The following is a 14,612-nucleotide window of genomic DNA, read 5'->3' as shown; positions in this document are numbered from 1 at the left end:
AATTTATTACATTCTTACTTAACTTCTAGTCATTGAAGAGTAAGTACAAGGCAGAAAGGTCTTATATGTTTATAGTGATAAAATCAATACAGGAGCAGTAATCCAATAATTTTACACTAATGGCATAAGTAAGTATAGAAGATGTTATTAAGAACTAAATAAGGGCAGTGTCTGTGCTCAGTTGATAAGGCACCGGCCCCATATACCGAGGGTGGCGGGTTCAAACCCAGCCCCGGCCAAATTGCAGCAACAACAAAAAATATCCAGGCGTTGTGGTGGGTGCCTGTAGCCCCAGCTACTCAGGAGGCTGAGGCAAGAGAATCGCCTAAGCCCAGGAGTTGGAGGTTGCTGTGAGCTGTGTGATGCCATGGCACTCTACCAAGGGTGATAAAGTGAGACTCTGTCTTTGCAAAAAAAAAAAAAAAAAGAACTAAATGATTGTTTCCAATTTTATGTATAACAAATGCAATCTCAATTTAGTCTTGATCTTAAAAACTTAAAATAGAATCAATTAAGGAAAGAAAATTATTTATATAGTTTCATTTTAAATGACTACTATTTTCAAGATATCTTGAAAATACTTTAAGATAACCAAAGGGTCATCTAGAAGCTGGCATTGAAAGCTGCATTTTATTGTTATCATTCCATAAACTCAACAAAAATACATTTTATCAGAACAGCTTAGAAAAGAAATTCCAGCAATTAGGATGTTCTCTTCAAAAGTATTTTATGCAAGTTCTAATAATTACAATGCTCATCCATAAAAAGTCACTCCATCATCAAGAACTGCATCAAACATTTCACTAATGAAATGCTACTCTATAAAATCAAGCTCAACTTAAGAAAAAACTGCTTAGAATACAAGGTGGCTGTTAATTTTCACTTTGACTACTATTCCCTTGTTTGAACATATTTTGGCTAGAAGCAACTTAAAATTAAAACTGCTTTTGATGATTCCAGATAAATTATTTGCTACTTTTCAATTAATATTTAAAATTCTAATGTCAGATATCATAGTTGCATAAATTTTTTCTTCATGGTAAATTCTGGATTTGGAATCCTGTTAATTGTGTAATAAATTTTAAAATTACGTATATATTCATACATCTTTGGGCCATTAGTAATCCATATAGAAAATATTATACATATACATATTATGTACATATATAGAACATAAATATGCATACACACAGATAGATACCCAATTGAGATGAACCTCAATTAACCAAACCAAGGTCAAAAGTTAATTATCAACTTAGGTATTAAGTAATATTATATAGAAACTGTCTTCTTTTTTGTTCCTTAAACAGTTCATCGGATAGTCTAGGTAATGTATAGAATCTCAAATTATCTGGATTTTATTGGCTTGAACCACCCTGTCACTATCTTCTAAAGGAAAAAAGCTTTACAGGGCACAGTAGTTATAAAGACACTGGTATTTCATCTTTATATTTTGTTGACACATTTGACAAAAATTCATTGAGTTTACTATGCCTTAACCTCCTTTTCAGTCCCATGGTACAATTACACTTCCCCCAGGGTACCCAAACCATAAATACCACCTTATTTCCTAATCAAAATTGTTTTCACTCAGTTTTATCCACTACTTCCCCAATACCAGCCCACAGAAAAACAAAACAGTTCTATTTTTTTTTTTTTGTTAACCCAGATTAGTCTACAATTAAGGTAGCAAAAACTACAATAATCTATAAAATCAAGTAATCTCAGAACCTACTTCACTGGGAAGTTGTAAGGATTAAATAAATTAAGGTTAAGTAAAGACTTGGAAATAACACTCAGAGGCTAGCCACAAATCAAACTATTAACATAATCACCCAGAAAGGGATTATTTTCAAATGACTTCGTATATCTTTAGAATTTAATCTAAGGACGAAAAGAACAATAAAATAAATTCTAAACTTCACTCAGATTTACATTTGTAAGATTACTTTGAAACTATATTCTTCGTATTGAAGATAAAGGAAATAAGTAACTTGGGGCGGCACCTGTGGCTCAGTCAGTAAGGCGCCGGCCCCATATACCGAGGATGGCAGGTTCAAACCCGGCCCCGGCCAAACTGCAACAAAAAAACAGCCGGGCATTGTGGCGGGTGCCTGTAGTCCCAGCTGCTTGGGAGGCTGAGGCAAGAGAATCGCTTAAGCCCAGGTGTTGGAGGTTGCTGTGATACCACAGCACTCTACCGAGGGCCATAAAGTGAAACTGTGTCTCTACAAAAAAAAAAAAATAATAATAACTTAAGCTAATGATATTAGGAATCATGGTTTGCAGTAGAAAAGAGCTACAAGAACATAGTAATGTTAGAACTGAACTGCAATACAACTACACACTTATGATTTTTAAAAAATACATATGATTTGGAAACAGTTAATAAAATATGCTAGATAATATTTACTAAGTAAACCACTGTCATTACCACACCAATATATAAATTGAATCTGTTAATACTATAAGCCTTATATTTTATTTACTTTAGTAAAGAAAGCTATTCATACTTCATAAATTGTCAGAATCATTACACAAATCATTTTCCATGTTCCAATGCCTGATTTTCATAGCTTGAATCTTAGAAATCCAACTGCTCATAAATTATAAAATGAAAATATGAGAAAAACAGTATATATTCATGTTCTTAAATGACATTTGATGGTCAACACACTAATATTCAAATAGTTTGAAAACTAAAACTGAAGGATGCTTAGCAGGTAAGCTCTAGTTCCTTAAAACCCCTGCTCTATTTAACATTTGGGATTTCCCCCATAAACTTCCTTTTTCACAAAAATAATAAAAAGGTTTACATTTTAAAGAATAGTGTGGTGGGCAAACTCTAAAATGGTCTATGATGATCTTGCCTCCTGGTTTTCAGGCACTTGTATTATCTCCTTCCCCTGAGTAGAGGCTCAGTTTAGTGACTCAATTCTAAGGCAGAAGTAATGGGATAGCACTTCCAAAAATAGGTTATAAAAAGATTGCAGCTTCCATTTGGAGGGCTTTCTGGCCTTGCTTTGGGGCAAGCAAGCTGCCATGTGCTGAGCAGCCCCATAGAGAAATCCAGGGGACAAGAAACTGATGTCACTGAACAGCAGCCAGAGGCCTGATGCCTGACAATAGCCACATGACTAACTTGGAAGCAGGTGTTCCAAGGCCTGCTGACAACATATTACTGAACTCCCAGTGACTCCTTCCTCAGTTAAGCCATAACATGACTGCAGCTCAAACTGAGCCTTTGTAGCCTTGTAAATGAAAAGAAAAAGAATTATGTTTTAATCTGAGCAGATTTTGAAACCTTGCATTAGTTTTCAAATCAGTTCTTAATAACCATCTCTAAAACACAAGTACCTATTTTCTTTGTGTAACTGATTTTATAAAACAATGGCAAACTCTTCCAACATAATGAATTTCAATATAGTCTCAATGCAATAGTAATAGTTGTAAAACAACTGGAGAGTGTCTCTGAATGTCTCACTTGCCTTCCTCTGAAGAGAAAGTTATTCCTGTTTTATTTCCAATTAGTAACTTTTAAATAGCAATTTCTCTGTTACAATTCACCCTACTCATGTAAATCATCCAAGTTTAAAATATTAATTTCATTATCACTTTGAAAGTTCATATAAAACCCAAAATACTGAAATGCCACACTTTCGGTCTACACTGCATGTATATGACCTTTTTCATGGAAACATACATCAAGGTATTAATAACAATACGGTACAAACTCATTCTATTTGAGTTAATTTTAAAATATCAATGCCCTATTATCTTTCACCTAAGTAGAAGAATAGCCTAACTAGTCTTTCTGTTTCTACTCTTACATCCTGCCATTCCATTGTCCTTACAGCAGCCACACAGCACTTCCATACTTAAGCCTATTCAATGATTTCTCATCAAACTTCTAATAAAATCTAAATGTCATATCTTATGATACATGATCTGAGTAATTTGCCTACTCTAGCTTCAACTGATGCCACTCACCTCCTGTCTCACCAAAATCTAGTCTTTGCTCAATGCAAAACAAACTCTTTCCTATGGAAAGGCCTTTAAACTTGTTACTAGCCATAACTCTTTCATGAATACCACCTCTCTTCCTTTGGTTTTCAGCTTAAATGCCATCTGCCCCTTAGAGAAACCTCCCCTGCCCACCAATTTAAAATAATTCTCCTTATTACCACAATTTGTAACTATTTAATTTGTATTCTTTGTTTTGAAACTTAAATTCCATGAGAGGAAGGATGTGTCCAGTTCTCTGTAACACCATTACCTGGCTGGCCCAGCACCTGCTGAGTAATAGCACTTACATGTTTGGTTAATGAGCATATTTGAAATTTGAAAGCTACTCATTGATTTTCAGCTCTATAGTCTTACCTATTCCTTTCTTATGCCACCTATGTTCTAAATAACATTGTTATTCAGTACTCAAAAAACCTGAATCTTTAAGCATCATAAATCATATCAAATCTAGCATACTTCAGAGTATCTACTATTCTTTAGAACAAATACCGTTTTATATAAAAGTGCTGTGATTTGCTTAATTGACCAATAGTGTTGCAAATTCGCTGCTCCTAAAAGCAGAAGATTGGGTTTCTTTAAATCATACATGCTAGATAATTATATCCTTGGGAAACAAAGTTAATTACTAACATAATTTTACTCATCTTCCTACCTACCAATATTTAGCCTCCTGTATCTAACCTAGAGATACAATTCAGAACTTACTATAACACGAAATGCTTGGGCGGCACCTGTGGCTCAGTGAGCAGGGCGCCAGCCCCATATACCGAGGGTGGCGGGTTCAAACCCGGCCCTGGCCAAACTGCAACAAAAAAATAGCTGGGCATTATGGCAGGCGCCTATAGTCCCAGCTACTCGGGAGGCTGAAGCAGGAAAATCGCCTAAGCCCAGGAGTTGGAGGTTGCTATGAGCTGTGTGACGCCACGGCACTCTACCAAGGGCGATAAAGTGAAACTCTGTCTCTACAAAAAAAAAAAAAAACACGAAATGCTGAGGACAGGAACTATGCAGAGTTATCATCTTGTTACAACTTAAATACAAATCTAAATGCCATACTTGCTAAAACAAATGTTACATGGAACTTGAGGGAAAAATTAAGATTTCTTCTGATAAAAGTAAAAATCGTCTGACATGGCCAAACACACCAATTTTAAAAATATCCTTTCCCCTCTGTGTCTGTAACATCACACTTTCCTGGGTTTCTTACTCCCTATTAATTTTGTTTTCTTCTTTCTTCATCTTTGTGAGATGTGCTCTTCTTCCACTGCAGCCAAAGTGGTGCACACCAATAGTCCCAGCTACTGAGGAGGCTAAGGTAGGAAGACAGCTTATGCCCAGGATTTAGAGGCTGCAGAGAACTATTACTGTGCCACTGCATTCCACCCTAGGCAACAGAGAAAAATTAAAAAAGAAAATCCCTAAAGTTTCAAATCCCTAACTTCTAAACTCCCCAAAATCACAATCACAGGATAGTTGCATTATGTTAGGTGGAATTATTATCTTTATTGTTGTTGTTATGCAGAAGAAAATGGATTTCAACTAAATGAAATCATAATGGCACATTTGGTATTAGGTGTTATCAAGGCTTCTATAAGGGGATTTCAAGGTGTTATCAATAAAATTTGTTTTTCTAATCAGCCCAACGCAGTTGATGAAAAATTCAGATGAGTGGACTGACCACATGATATGGCAACAACAAAAATATTTTTTAAATGTAGCTTGGCATAGGGCTCAAGCCTGTGATACCAGCTACTCGAGAGGCTGAGGTGGGAGGTTGGCTTGGGATCAAGGGTTCAAAACCACCTGGCCAACATAGCAAGACCTTGTCTCTAAAAAAAAGATTTTTTAAGAATTAGGCAAGCATGGCAATACATTCCTGTAGTCCCAGCTACTTGGGAAGCTGAGATAAGAAGACCACTGGAGCCCAAGGGCTTGAAGCTGCAGTGAGTGACTAGGCCACAGCATCCTAGCCTGGGTGACAGAGCAAGGCCCAATCTCTTTTCAAAAAAAAAAGGCATCATTTCTCTGCCTGCATTGGCATTCCTTCCACTAAAAGACAATCCTGCAACTTTTAATGAATTAAAGGCACATTTACTTTAAGAAGCCAGCAAGGCTAGGCTTGGTGGCTCACACCTCTAATCCCAGCTCTTTAAGAGACTGAGGCAGGAGAATCTTTTGAGGCCAGGAGTTCCAGACCATTCTGAGCAACTTAACAAAACCCCATCTCTACAAAAAATAGAAAAATTAGCCAAGAGCGGCAGCACCCACCCATAGTTCCACCTACTTAGAAAGCTAAGGCAGGAGGATCCATTGAGCCCAGGAACTGGGGGAAACAGTGAGCTGTGATGACACCACTGCACTCTAGCCCCAGCTACAGTGCAAAACTGTGCCTCACCAAAAAAAAAAAAAAAAAAAGAAAGCAGCAGTCAGGGAATACTGACTGGTTCAAAAGCAATTGCATGCATAGTAGGATAAGAAGACATACAATGCTATTTGGCCACCAGTATTGTGTCCGCCAAACACGTAGTTTATTTATGAGTACAGGCAGGAGCATGGCACAAAAGACAGGAAAACCTAAAAGGGAATGCTCATGTCAGTGTATATTGAAGAATATCAAAAAGGGCAGCACATCACACAGAAAATGAATGTGAATGTATTCTCCAGAGAGAACCATGTCCTAAAAGAAAAACAGTAGCTATTCACTGTAATGCAAGACTTCAAAGTATTAACGATCATGAAAGTTAGCCAGCTCTTAAGAACCAACTCTGTGCAACTGCCCATAATCTAGCTCTACAGTAGTAGAGCTATGTGTCAAATTTTATTTTTTGATAGGTTCTTTTATTTTCTTTTTTTAGTTATTTGTTTCACTATTTTAAATTGCCAGCAGTATTGTTTACAATTTCACCTTCATATCATTTCCAATACTTTAAGTATTTATATATTAATTGTGTGAAGACTTTTAGAGAGTTCTAATTCATTTTATGCATTTTTTGAAAATTACCACAATGTTGACTTTGTGTATTAAAAACTGTAAATATATGTAAAAATGTTGAGACCTCCTCAATAAATGAAGAGATGTCCTTTTGTATACCTGCACTTGTGAAAAGAGATTTGAAATTGTGGTGTCAAGGCATCCTGATGCACACTGTAGTTTTTAATCCTTCCTGCCAACTGAAGTTGTCTGTCATGGTATTTTAGGTGACTGCAGTGTTTAGGCTGGGTGTACACAACTACCAACCATAGACATATGAGCAATGACTTTATTCGTAAGTGTATAAATAAAATTGTTTTATACATTTCACTTTTGACCTGTTCCTTTATGAATATGGTGTATCTGCTCATAAATGTTATACCTGTGTGACTGTTGATAGTATGTAGGTGTTTATACTTGCAAACATGTGTTGTTGTGTAAAGTGGCCTATGTGGTATTCTATTGTGTTTTTGTGCTTCTCAAATACATTCCCTTTTAAAAGTGTAAATAAACTTTGAAAGAATTTATTTTTTCCAGATTTATATTTTCAGGACTTTGATCTTTTGGGAGAATGCTTTTCAGAATTTTATTTTTTATTTATTATTTGTTTGTTTGTTTATTTAGACAGAGTCTCACTCTGTCACCCTGGGTAGAGTGCCGTGAAGTCATAGCTCACAGCAACCTCAAACTCTTGGACTCAAGCAATCCTCTTGTCTCAGCTTCCCAAGTAGATGGGACTGCAGGCACATGCTACCACACCTAGCTAATTATTCTACTTTTAGTAGACACAGGGTCTCACTCTTGCTGGGACTCAATCCACCTGCCTTGGCTTCCAAGAGCACTAGGATAATAGGTATGAGCCACAGTACCCGGCTGATTTTCAGGATTTCAGACTTAGGGATTTTGATCTTTTGGGATTTCAACTTTCAAGATTTTGCTGTTCAGGATTGTATCTTTCAAGATTATGACTTGCTCCTAGAATAATCTTACTAAATTTTATCAAAATATATAATTTGATATTATGACTCTAACATATGTTTCATTTTCAAATCGTAGTGCTCACCACTAATCTAATCAATGCATGTGTGTGACTCTGAGCCTTACCAGCCTTGGTCTTAAAAAGAATCAAAGTGTCCAGGAAGATGAGCAGGAAAAAGGGAAAGAGACATGGAAGGAGAGAAGAAGAAAAGGCTTTTCAAGAAAGCAAGCTTCAAATCTCTCCTGCCACCATTCAAAATTCATTATTAGCTCTTCCTTTTGAAATCTAAGGCTAAGAAGTCCAGTCACAATTAATCTTGCCTCTGCTAAGCAGAACTTGACTGGCAGAACACAGCAGTCATTAAAAAAAAAAAAAAAAAAAAAGTAGTTTTGCAAAACATCTCTATGAAATTAAAAATTAAAAGAAATTCTAATAAGTAAAATACTATATAAAAGTATAGATGTCTGGTTGAAGGTGAGTGGGTGAATATGAGGCCCCACTTATTTGCTACAACTGGCAGCCACTGAGACAATTCCGTAATAGGACCTTAGGGCTACAACTATAAACTTCAAAATCTCCGGGCCCCTCTCAGGGAAGGCTAGGTCTATTCTACAGGAAATTTGTTAATTCCAACAAGGACACCCATCTCTTTTATACCCCCTTATTTCTAGAAACTTGCTCTTTCAAGGGGACTCCCAAAAAAAATCTTTTATGAGCTGTATGGCTGAAGGAACATATGACTGTGTATGGAAACGGGGAGCAAAGATGAAAGGGAAATAGTGTAATAGAGAAAGCATTTTTGTACACAAGAGTTTATTAAGCTCATTAACAGAAGTGTCTGCCATTGAGAGAAGGAGTACCACAGAAACAGAGAGAAAAGCCCACACACCCACATTCTGTACACACATGTACGCTCGCCCAGGCACATGCCCATTCACACAACCCTGCCTACACATCTGCATACAAATGTATGTATCAGTACAGTAGGCCTACTTCCTTATGTTGACCACCTCTGTGCATTTACCAGTTTGTTACGGTGTCTTGGACGGCCAATTTACAGAGGTTCTACTGTATGTACATATACACAAAAAGAGAAGGCTTTACCCAGCAATAAAGGGGCTGTTCTTTCAAAGAACATTATTTTGCTAAAATTTCTTAGGGGAAAAAGTAATCAATCAAACTAGAAATTGGCCATGAAGTTAAAGCATATTTTACCAAAAATGCTTTACTAATAATAGCCACAACAGCTACTGATTTCTTTTTTCTTTTGGTTGAGACAAGATCTCACTGTGTTGCCCAGGCTAAAGTTACAATCATCACAACTCACTGCAATCTCAAACTCACGAGCTCCAATGATCCTCCTATCTCAGTCTCCCAAGTAGCTGGGGTGACAAGTGACATCACATGCCCAGCTAATTTTTCTATTTTTTATAGAGAGGGGGTCTCACTATGTTCTCAGGCTGACCTTAAACTCCTGCCTCAGCCTCCCAAAGTACCAGGATTAGAGGCATAAGCCCCCACACCCAGCCTGATTTCATACTTAAGTCAAGCGTAGGTCTGCTCCAAAAACTTGCTATGTTGGAAAATTCATTTTCAACTCTTTCTCATTATCTTCTATTCAAACTCTTAAAGTGCTGGAATCAGGTCTCATCCACAATTCTGCAGTCCTAGCATAATTCCTGGCATATAATCTGAATATCCAATAAGCATGTGCAGAATTCCAGAATTTTGTTTACTACCATTTCCAATAATTCACACATGTAAACAAGAAGGTTCTTTTTCAAATAATGAATTTTATATACTGAATCAAAAATTCTCACTTTCTCAAAGCTTATTTTTTTAAAAGTCTGATACCTTGTCTTTTCTAATACTTATAGTCCTCCTTCAACAAATCTTTATTGTATACCTGTTATTTCCATGGCATTTCACCAAGCACCTGTAAAAAAAGACAATAAAAACTCATATTTCCCTTATAAAACTCATAGCATAGCAAAGAAGTAGATGCATACAAGCAACCCAACAAGAGTACTCTAAATTATACATAAGGTAAATACCACAAAGTGACCTTGTGAACTATTCAGATTCTAGAAAGACAACACAGCTACTCTCAAAGCTTTAACCACAGAGCAATCCTATTATCTCTAGTTAATTTGACCTCTTAGAATACCTGGATTCATGGGAAAGACAAAAACCAACCTTGGGTTTATGAGGAAATGCTGAAGCTAGATGGAAATTATGTTCAGAAGAAGGATACACAAAATACACACAAAGGCAAAGGAAGCCAGATTTATTATAGACCTGGAAGAATGTAGGACTTCACTAAGTAGGCAAATCATAATGGAATTCCAGAAAGGTATCAGTAACTAATCCTCTTAGCCTGACCGTGGATAATCACAATAGCAAAAAAGCACAAGACAAGGACGAATTACATTATTTTCCTAATCTCTGCCTAATATACACAGTCACCTTCTGATTTACATAATAGACTTATCTTTAAAAGCAACAAGTACATAGATAAAATACTACATCAATCATAAGGAAAAAATTAGTTCCCTTTTAATTATATTTAAATTCATTAGTTTCAATTTTATTTTAAGCTCCATACAGTTCAAACAAAAGCTGAACTATTTTTCAATCACCCTGATAGAAGTGTTGGGAAAGAAAAAAAAAAACAACTTGTTTTTTTAACTAAACAATCTCAAATACCACAAATGCATATACAGAGTATTTCAATTTTTGATAGGCCCCAGAATCTAACTCTCTTAACTTTAGACATCATTCAAAAGAAAGCTTAGTATATTTAGTATAGGAATAGTATAGGACTATAATATATTTCATACTAGGCTGTACACTTTCATAACCATTAGTTTACTTTAGTCAAGAAATACTTCTCAGGCCAAACTTGGTGGCTCACATCTGTAATCCTAGCACTCCGGGAGGCTGAGGTGGGTGGATTGCCTGAGGTCAGGAGTTCGAGACCAGCCTGAGCAAAAGCAAGACCCTGTCTCTAAAAATAGCTAGGCATTGTGGCAGGCACCTGTAGTCCCAACTACTCAGGAGGTTGAGACAAGAGAATCTCTTAAGCCCAAGAGTTTGAGGTTGCTGTGAGCTATGACACCATGGCACTCTACCCCAGGCCAAGTGTGAGACTTTTTCTCCAAAAAAAAAAGAAGAAGAAGAAAGAAAAGAAACTTCTCATTTTTAGCAATATTACATAAATTTCAACTATCTGAATAACAAGACCTATGTAAATGGCTGCAAATGAGATAAAAATAACACAACTTCCCAAAGTTGTATCTTAAAAATGCTAAAGTAGTCATGCACAGTATCACCCTTTAAGTAATGCTAAAACAATTTATACCTACAACTTAGTGACAAAACAGTCAGATAATATTTTTATAGTCTTAAAAATTACTGGTAAAGCAATGTTAGGTGTCAAATAACAACAGTCAGACTTACAGTAACATAACTGAAGAAGTTTAAATATCTACACTATTTCAGGTACTTTATTAGCTGCTGTGAATAGAGAGTCTCTGCCCTATAATGCAGATAAATACCTAGACATACTACAATATGGTGATTCTCTAAGAATAATTATATTACATACAGTCACATGTCATTTAACAACAGGGATATGTTCTGAGAAATTCATCATTAGGCAATTCCTTCATTTTGAGATCATGGGGTTTACTTATACAAACCTAGATAGCATAGCACACACCTAAGCTACATGGTCCAAACCTAAACAGCGTTCTACTGCACTGAATCTTGCAGGCAACTGTAACACCATGGTAAGTATTGGTGTACCTAAACACGTTAAACATAGAAAAGGTACAGTAGAAATACAGTATTATAATTTTACGGGATCACTGTGGTACGTGTGGTCTGTTGTTGACCAAAGCATCATTATGTAGCACACGACTATACATACACAGAATCAGTATGGTAGCTGGGGGTGGAGGGAGGGTAGTCCCAGAGGGTTTCTTTGAGAAATACCATCTGACAAAAATATTTCAGTGCTGATACAGCCTGCAATTGATTAGGATATACTGAAGGAAATGAAGTTAGGAAGTTAGAGATAGATTATTATAGCCTTGAACATCATGCTCAGGAGCTTATCCCTCACTCAGTAGCCACTGAAGAGACCTCAATTTTTTTTTTTTATATACAGGGACCAACATAATCACATTTCAAAAAAGATAATGAAGAAAATGTTGGCATTCTGGAGGAAAAACCAATTTGTCCAATGGTTTATGAGAAAAATTGTATGGGCTTCTGAACTACAGCTACATAAATTGGAAAAAGAATAGGTGTAAGACAATCCAGAGGAAGACAGGACATAAGGGACGATGATGAGCTAGAATCAAAGTTGAGATGGTGACAGTTTCTAGCTTAGATTTCAGAAAGGAGTTCATATCACATAGAAAGTAAGGAATATAAAGAAGCAATCATATTTGGATAGGCAGAAACTGATTTCAGAGACGTACAAGAGAACTATGAAAAGAGTATCAAAAATGTCAAGGAAGGAGAGTTTCAGTTAAAAAGAAAAGGTCACCCACACCAATATGTCTGAGGTGACATCAAAGAAGACTTTAGATTAGGCCACTGAGTTTAACAAACAACGAAGTCACCAGTTACCAGACTCCACACAATAAAGGATAAAGAAAAAGAAAAAGAATGTCTGCTGAAGACAATCTGTTGCATACAGAATCCCAAGCCAGTAAAACTCTAGACCAGGAGTTCACAATCTTTTTGGTCTCAGGATCTCTTTACTCTCTTGAAATATAAAAGAGCATTTGTTTACTATGGGTTTTATCTATCAGTGTTTACTATATTAGAAATAAAAACTGAGGCTTGGTGCCTGTGGCTCAAGTGGCTAAGGTGTCAGCCACATACACCTGAGCTGGCAGTGTTGAATCCAGCCCTGGACCGCCAAACAATGATGGCTACAACCAAGAAACAGCCAGGCGTTGTGGTAGGCACCTGTAGTCCCAGCTACTTGGGAGGTGGAGGCAGGAGAATCGCTTGAGCCCAGGAGTTGGAGGTTGCTGTGAGCTGTGATGCCAAAGCACTCAACCCAGGGCAACAGCTTGAGGCTCTGTCTCAAAAAAAGAAAGAAAGAAATAAAAACTAAGAAAAACATTCAGTAGAACCTCTGAAAGTTGACCATCCAAGGCACTATAATAAATTAGTCAACATATAGAGGCGGTCAACATAAGGAACTAGGCCCACTGTACTGATCCGTACATGTGATGCATGTCTAGTCTGTGAAAATTAGGTCAACTTAAGGAGGTGGTCAGTGTGGGAGGTGGTCAACTATGGAGGTTCTAAGGTATACATAAAAGCTCATTTAAAAAATGCATCACAGGTAAAGTAAAATTTTTATTAAAAAATCCTACATTTTCCAAACAAAGATAATTTTGTGTTAAGAGTAGCATTGTTGTAGTTTTTGCAAACCACTAATATCTGGCTTAATACAAGACATCTGGATCACTTTATCTGTCTCTACATTCGATTTGTTGCAATGTGTTGTTTAGGTCCAAGAATACGAAGAAATACCACAGATATGTAGTTGAAAAGGGAGTGTAGTTTAAAAACATTTTTAGTTAATTATGGAAATTTTTCTTGATTCCATATAAAAACAGAGATAGTTGTTTCTCAAAAGTTAGTTGCAAAGTGAAACCTGAAACTACATCAATGAAATTTTCATAGTGTTCCTTTAAAAATCTGATGGTACTCTGAATGGATTACCCATGCATGGTTTTTATAAGATCAAACATTGGTTACTGGGAAATACTGGTTTACTGAGTTATGCAGATCTTCTAAATTTTGACACATTTCATGATAAAATATCAGAAATTATATTCATTGATATTACCAACAATCTTATCAGACAAGTCTTTAAAGTATTTGGAAGTTCTAAAGCTTATTATATTATAGACAACAGTTTTCAAAAATCCTAATTTTTTTCACCTGAACAATTTATTATCATTGGCAACAAATAGTATCAATTATTTTCCTTGAAGTAACAGATTGACTTATATTCATTTTCAAGAAACTATATCTTAAATATCCAAATCTGAATAACTAGGTTGTCAGGTAGTCTTGAAAATAAAAATGTCCTATGAAAATGGCTAGATCTGCTTCCAAGACCAACTACTGGAGTGCTTTCTTTTGAATGCACTGCTGTACTTTGGTAGGCAGAAGTGCTTTATGTGTAGTTCCCATAATGCCAGACAGAAGCTTAAGAAAACATAAGATTTAATAAAATTTGCAACTTTAACTCCTTCGGTAAGGATATTCTTAAGTGAAACTAGCCTTAATTTTTATTGCATGTGCACACTGGTAAAGATTACAATTTAGTGCCACTGCTTTGATTTATGCTAAAGTGCTGGCAATTTTACCCAACTGCCTCTGTACCATCACAGTGAAAAAGGCACACAACATCTTCAAATTATTATAAAAATAGTTTAGACCTCAAAGACTAACACGAACGGACTCAGGGATCCCCTGAGTTCTCAGACCACTTTTGAAATCCAGATTATCTAAACACTAATTACTTTCAAAATTTCCCTGAAACAGGCGGCGCCTGTGGCTCAGTGAGTGGGGCGCCGGCCCCATATGCCGAGGGTGGCA

The 14,612-nt window shown here is 36.4% G+C and overlaps 1 protein-coding gene across 5 annotated transcripts in view; it reads right to left on the bottom strand.

Moving 5' to 3' along the window:
- The window catches only part of YAF2 (YY1 associated factor 2), a 92,938-nt gene that overhangs the window by 69,306 nt on the left and 9,020 nt on the right, over nucleotides 1-14,612 (bottom strand). The window contains exon 3 of one of the 5 annotated variants that reach the window (XM_053554770.1): nucleotides 9,883-9,912. The exons of the other annotated variants lie outside the window; for them this stretch is intronic. Coding sequence (XP_053410745.1) covers nucleotides 9,883-9,912 — 30 coding nt within the window. The remainder of the gene's footprint in view (nucleotides 1-9,882; nucleotides 9,913-14,612) is intronic. 5 annotated transcript variants of the gene reach the window in all.

This window comes from Nycticebus coucang, chromosome 12, assembly GCF_027406575.1.
Source record: "Nycticebus coucang isolate mNycCou1 chromosome 12, mNycCou1.pri, whole genome shotgun sequence".
Lineage (NCBI taxonomy): Eukaryota > Metazoa > Chordata > Mammalia > Primates > Lorisidae > Nycticebus > Nycticebus coucang.
This window is presented reverse-complemented; position numbering and strand designations above follow the sequence as displayed.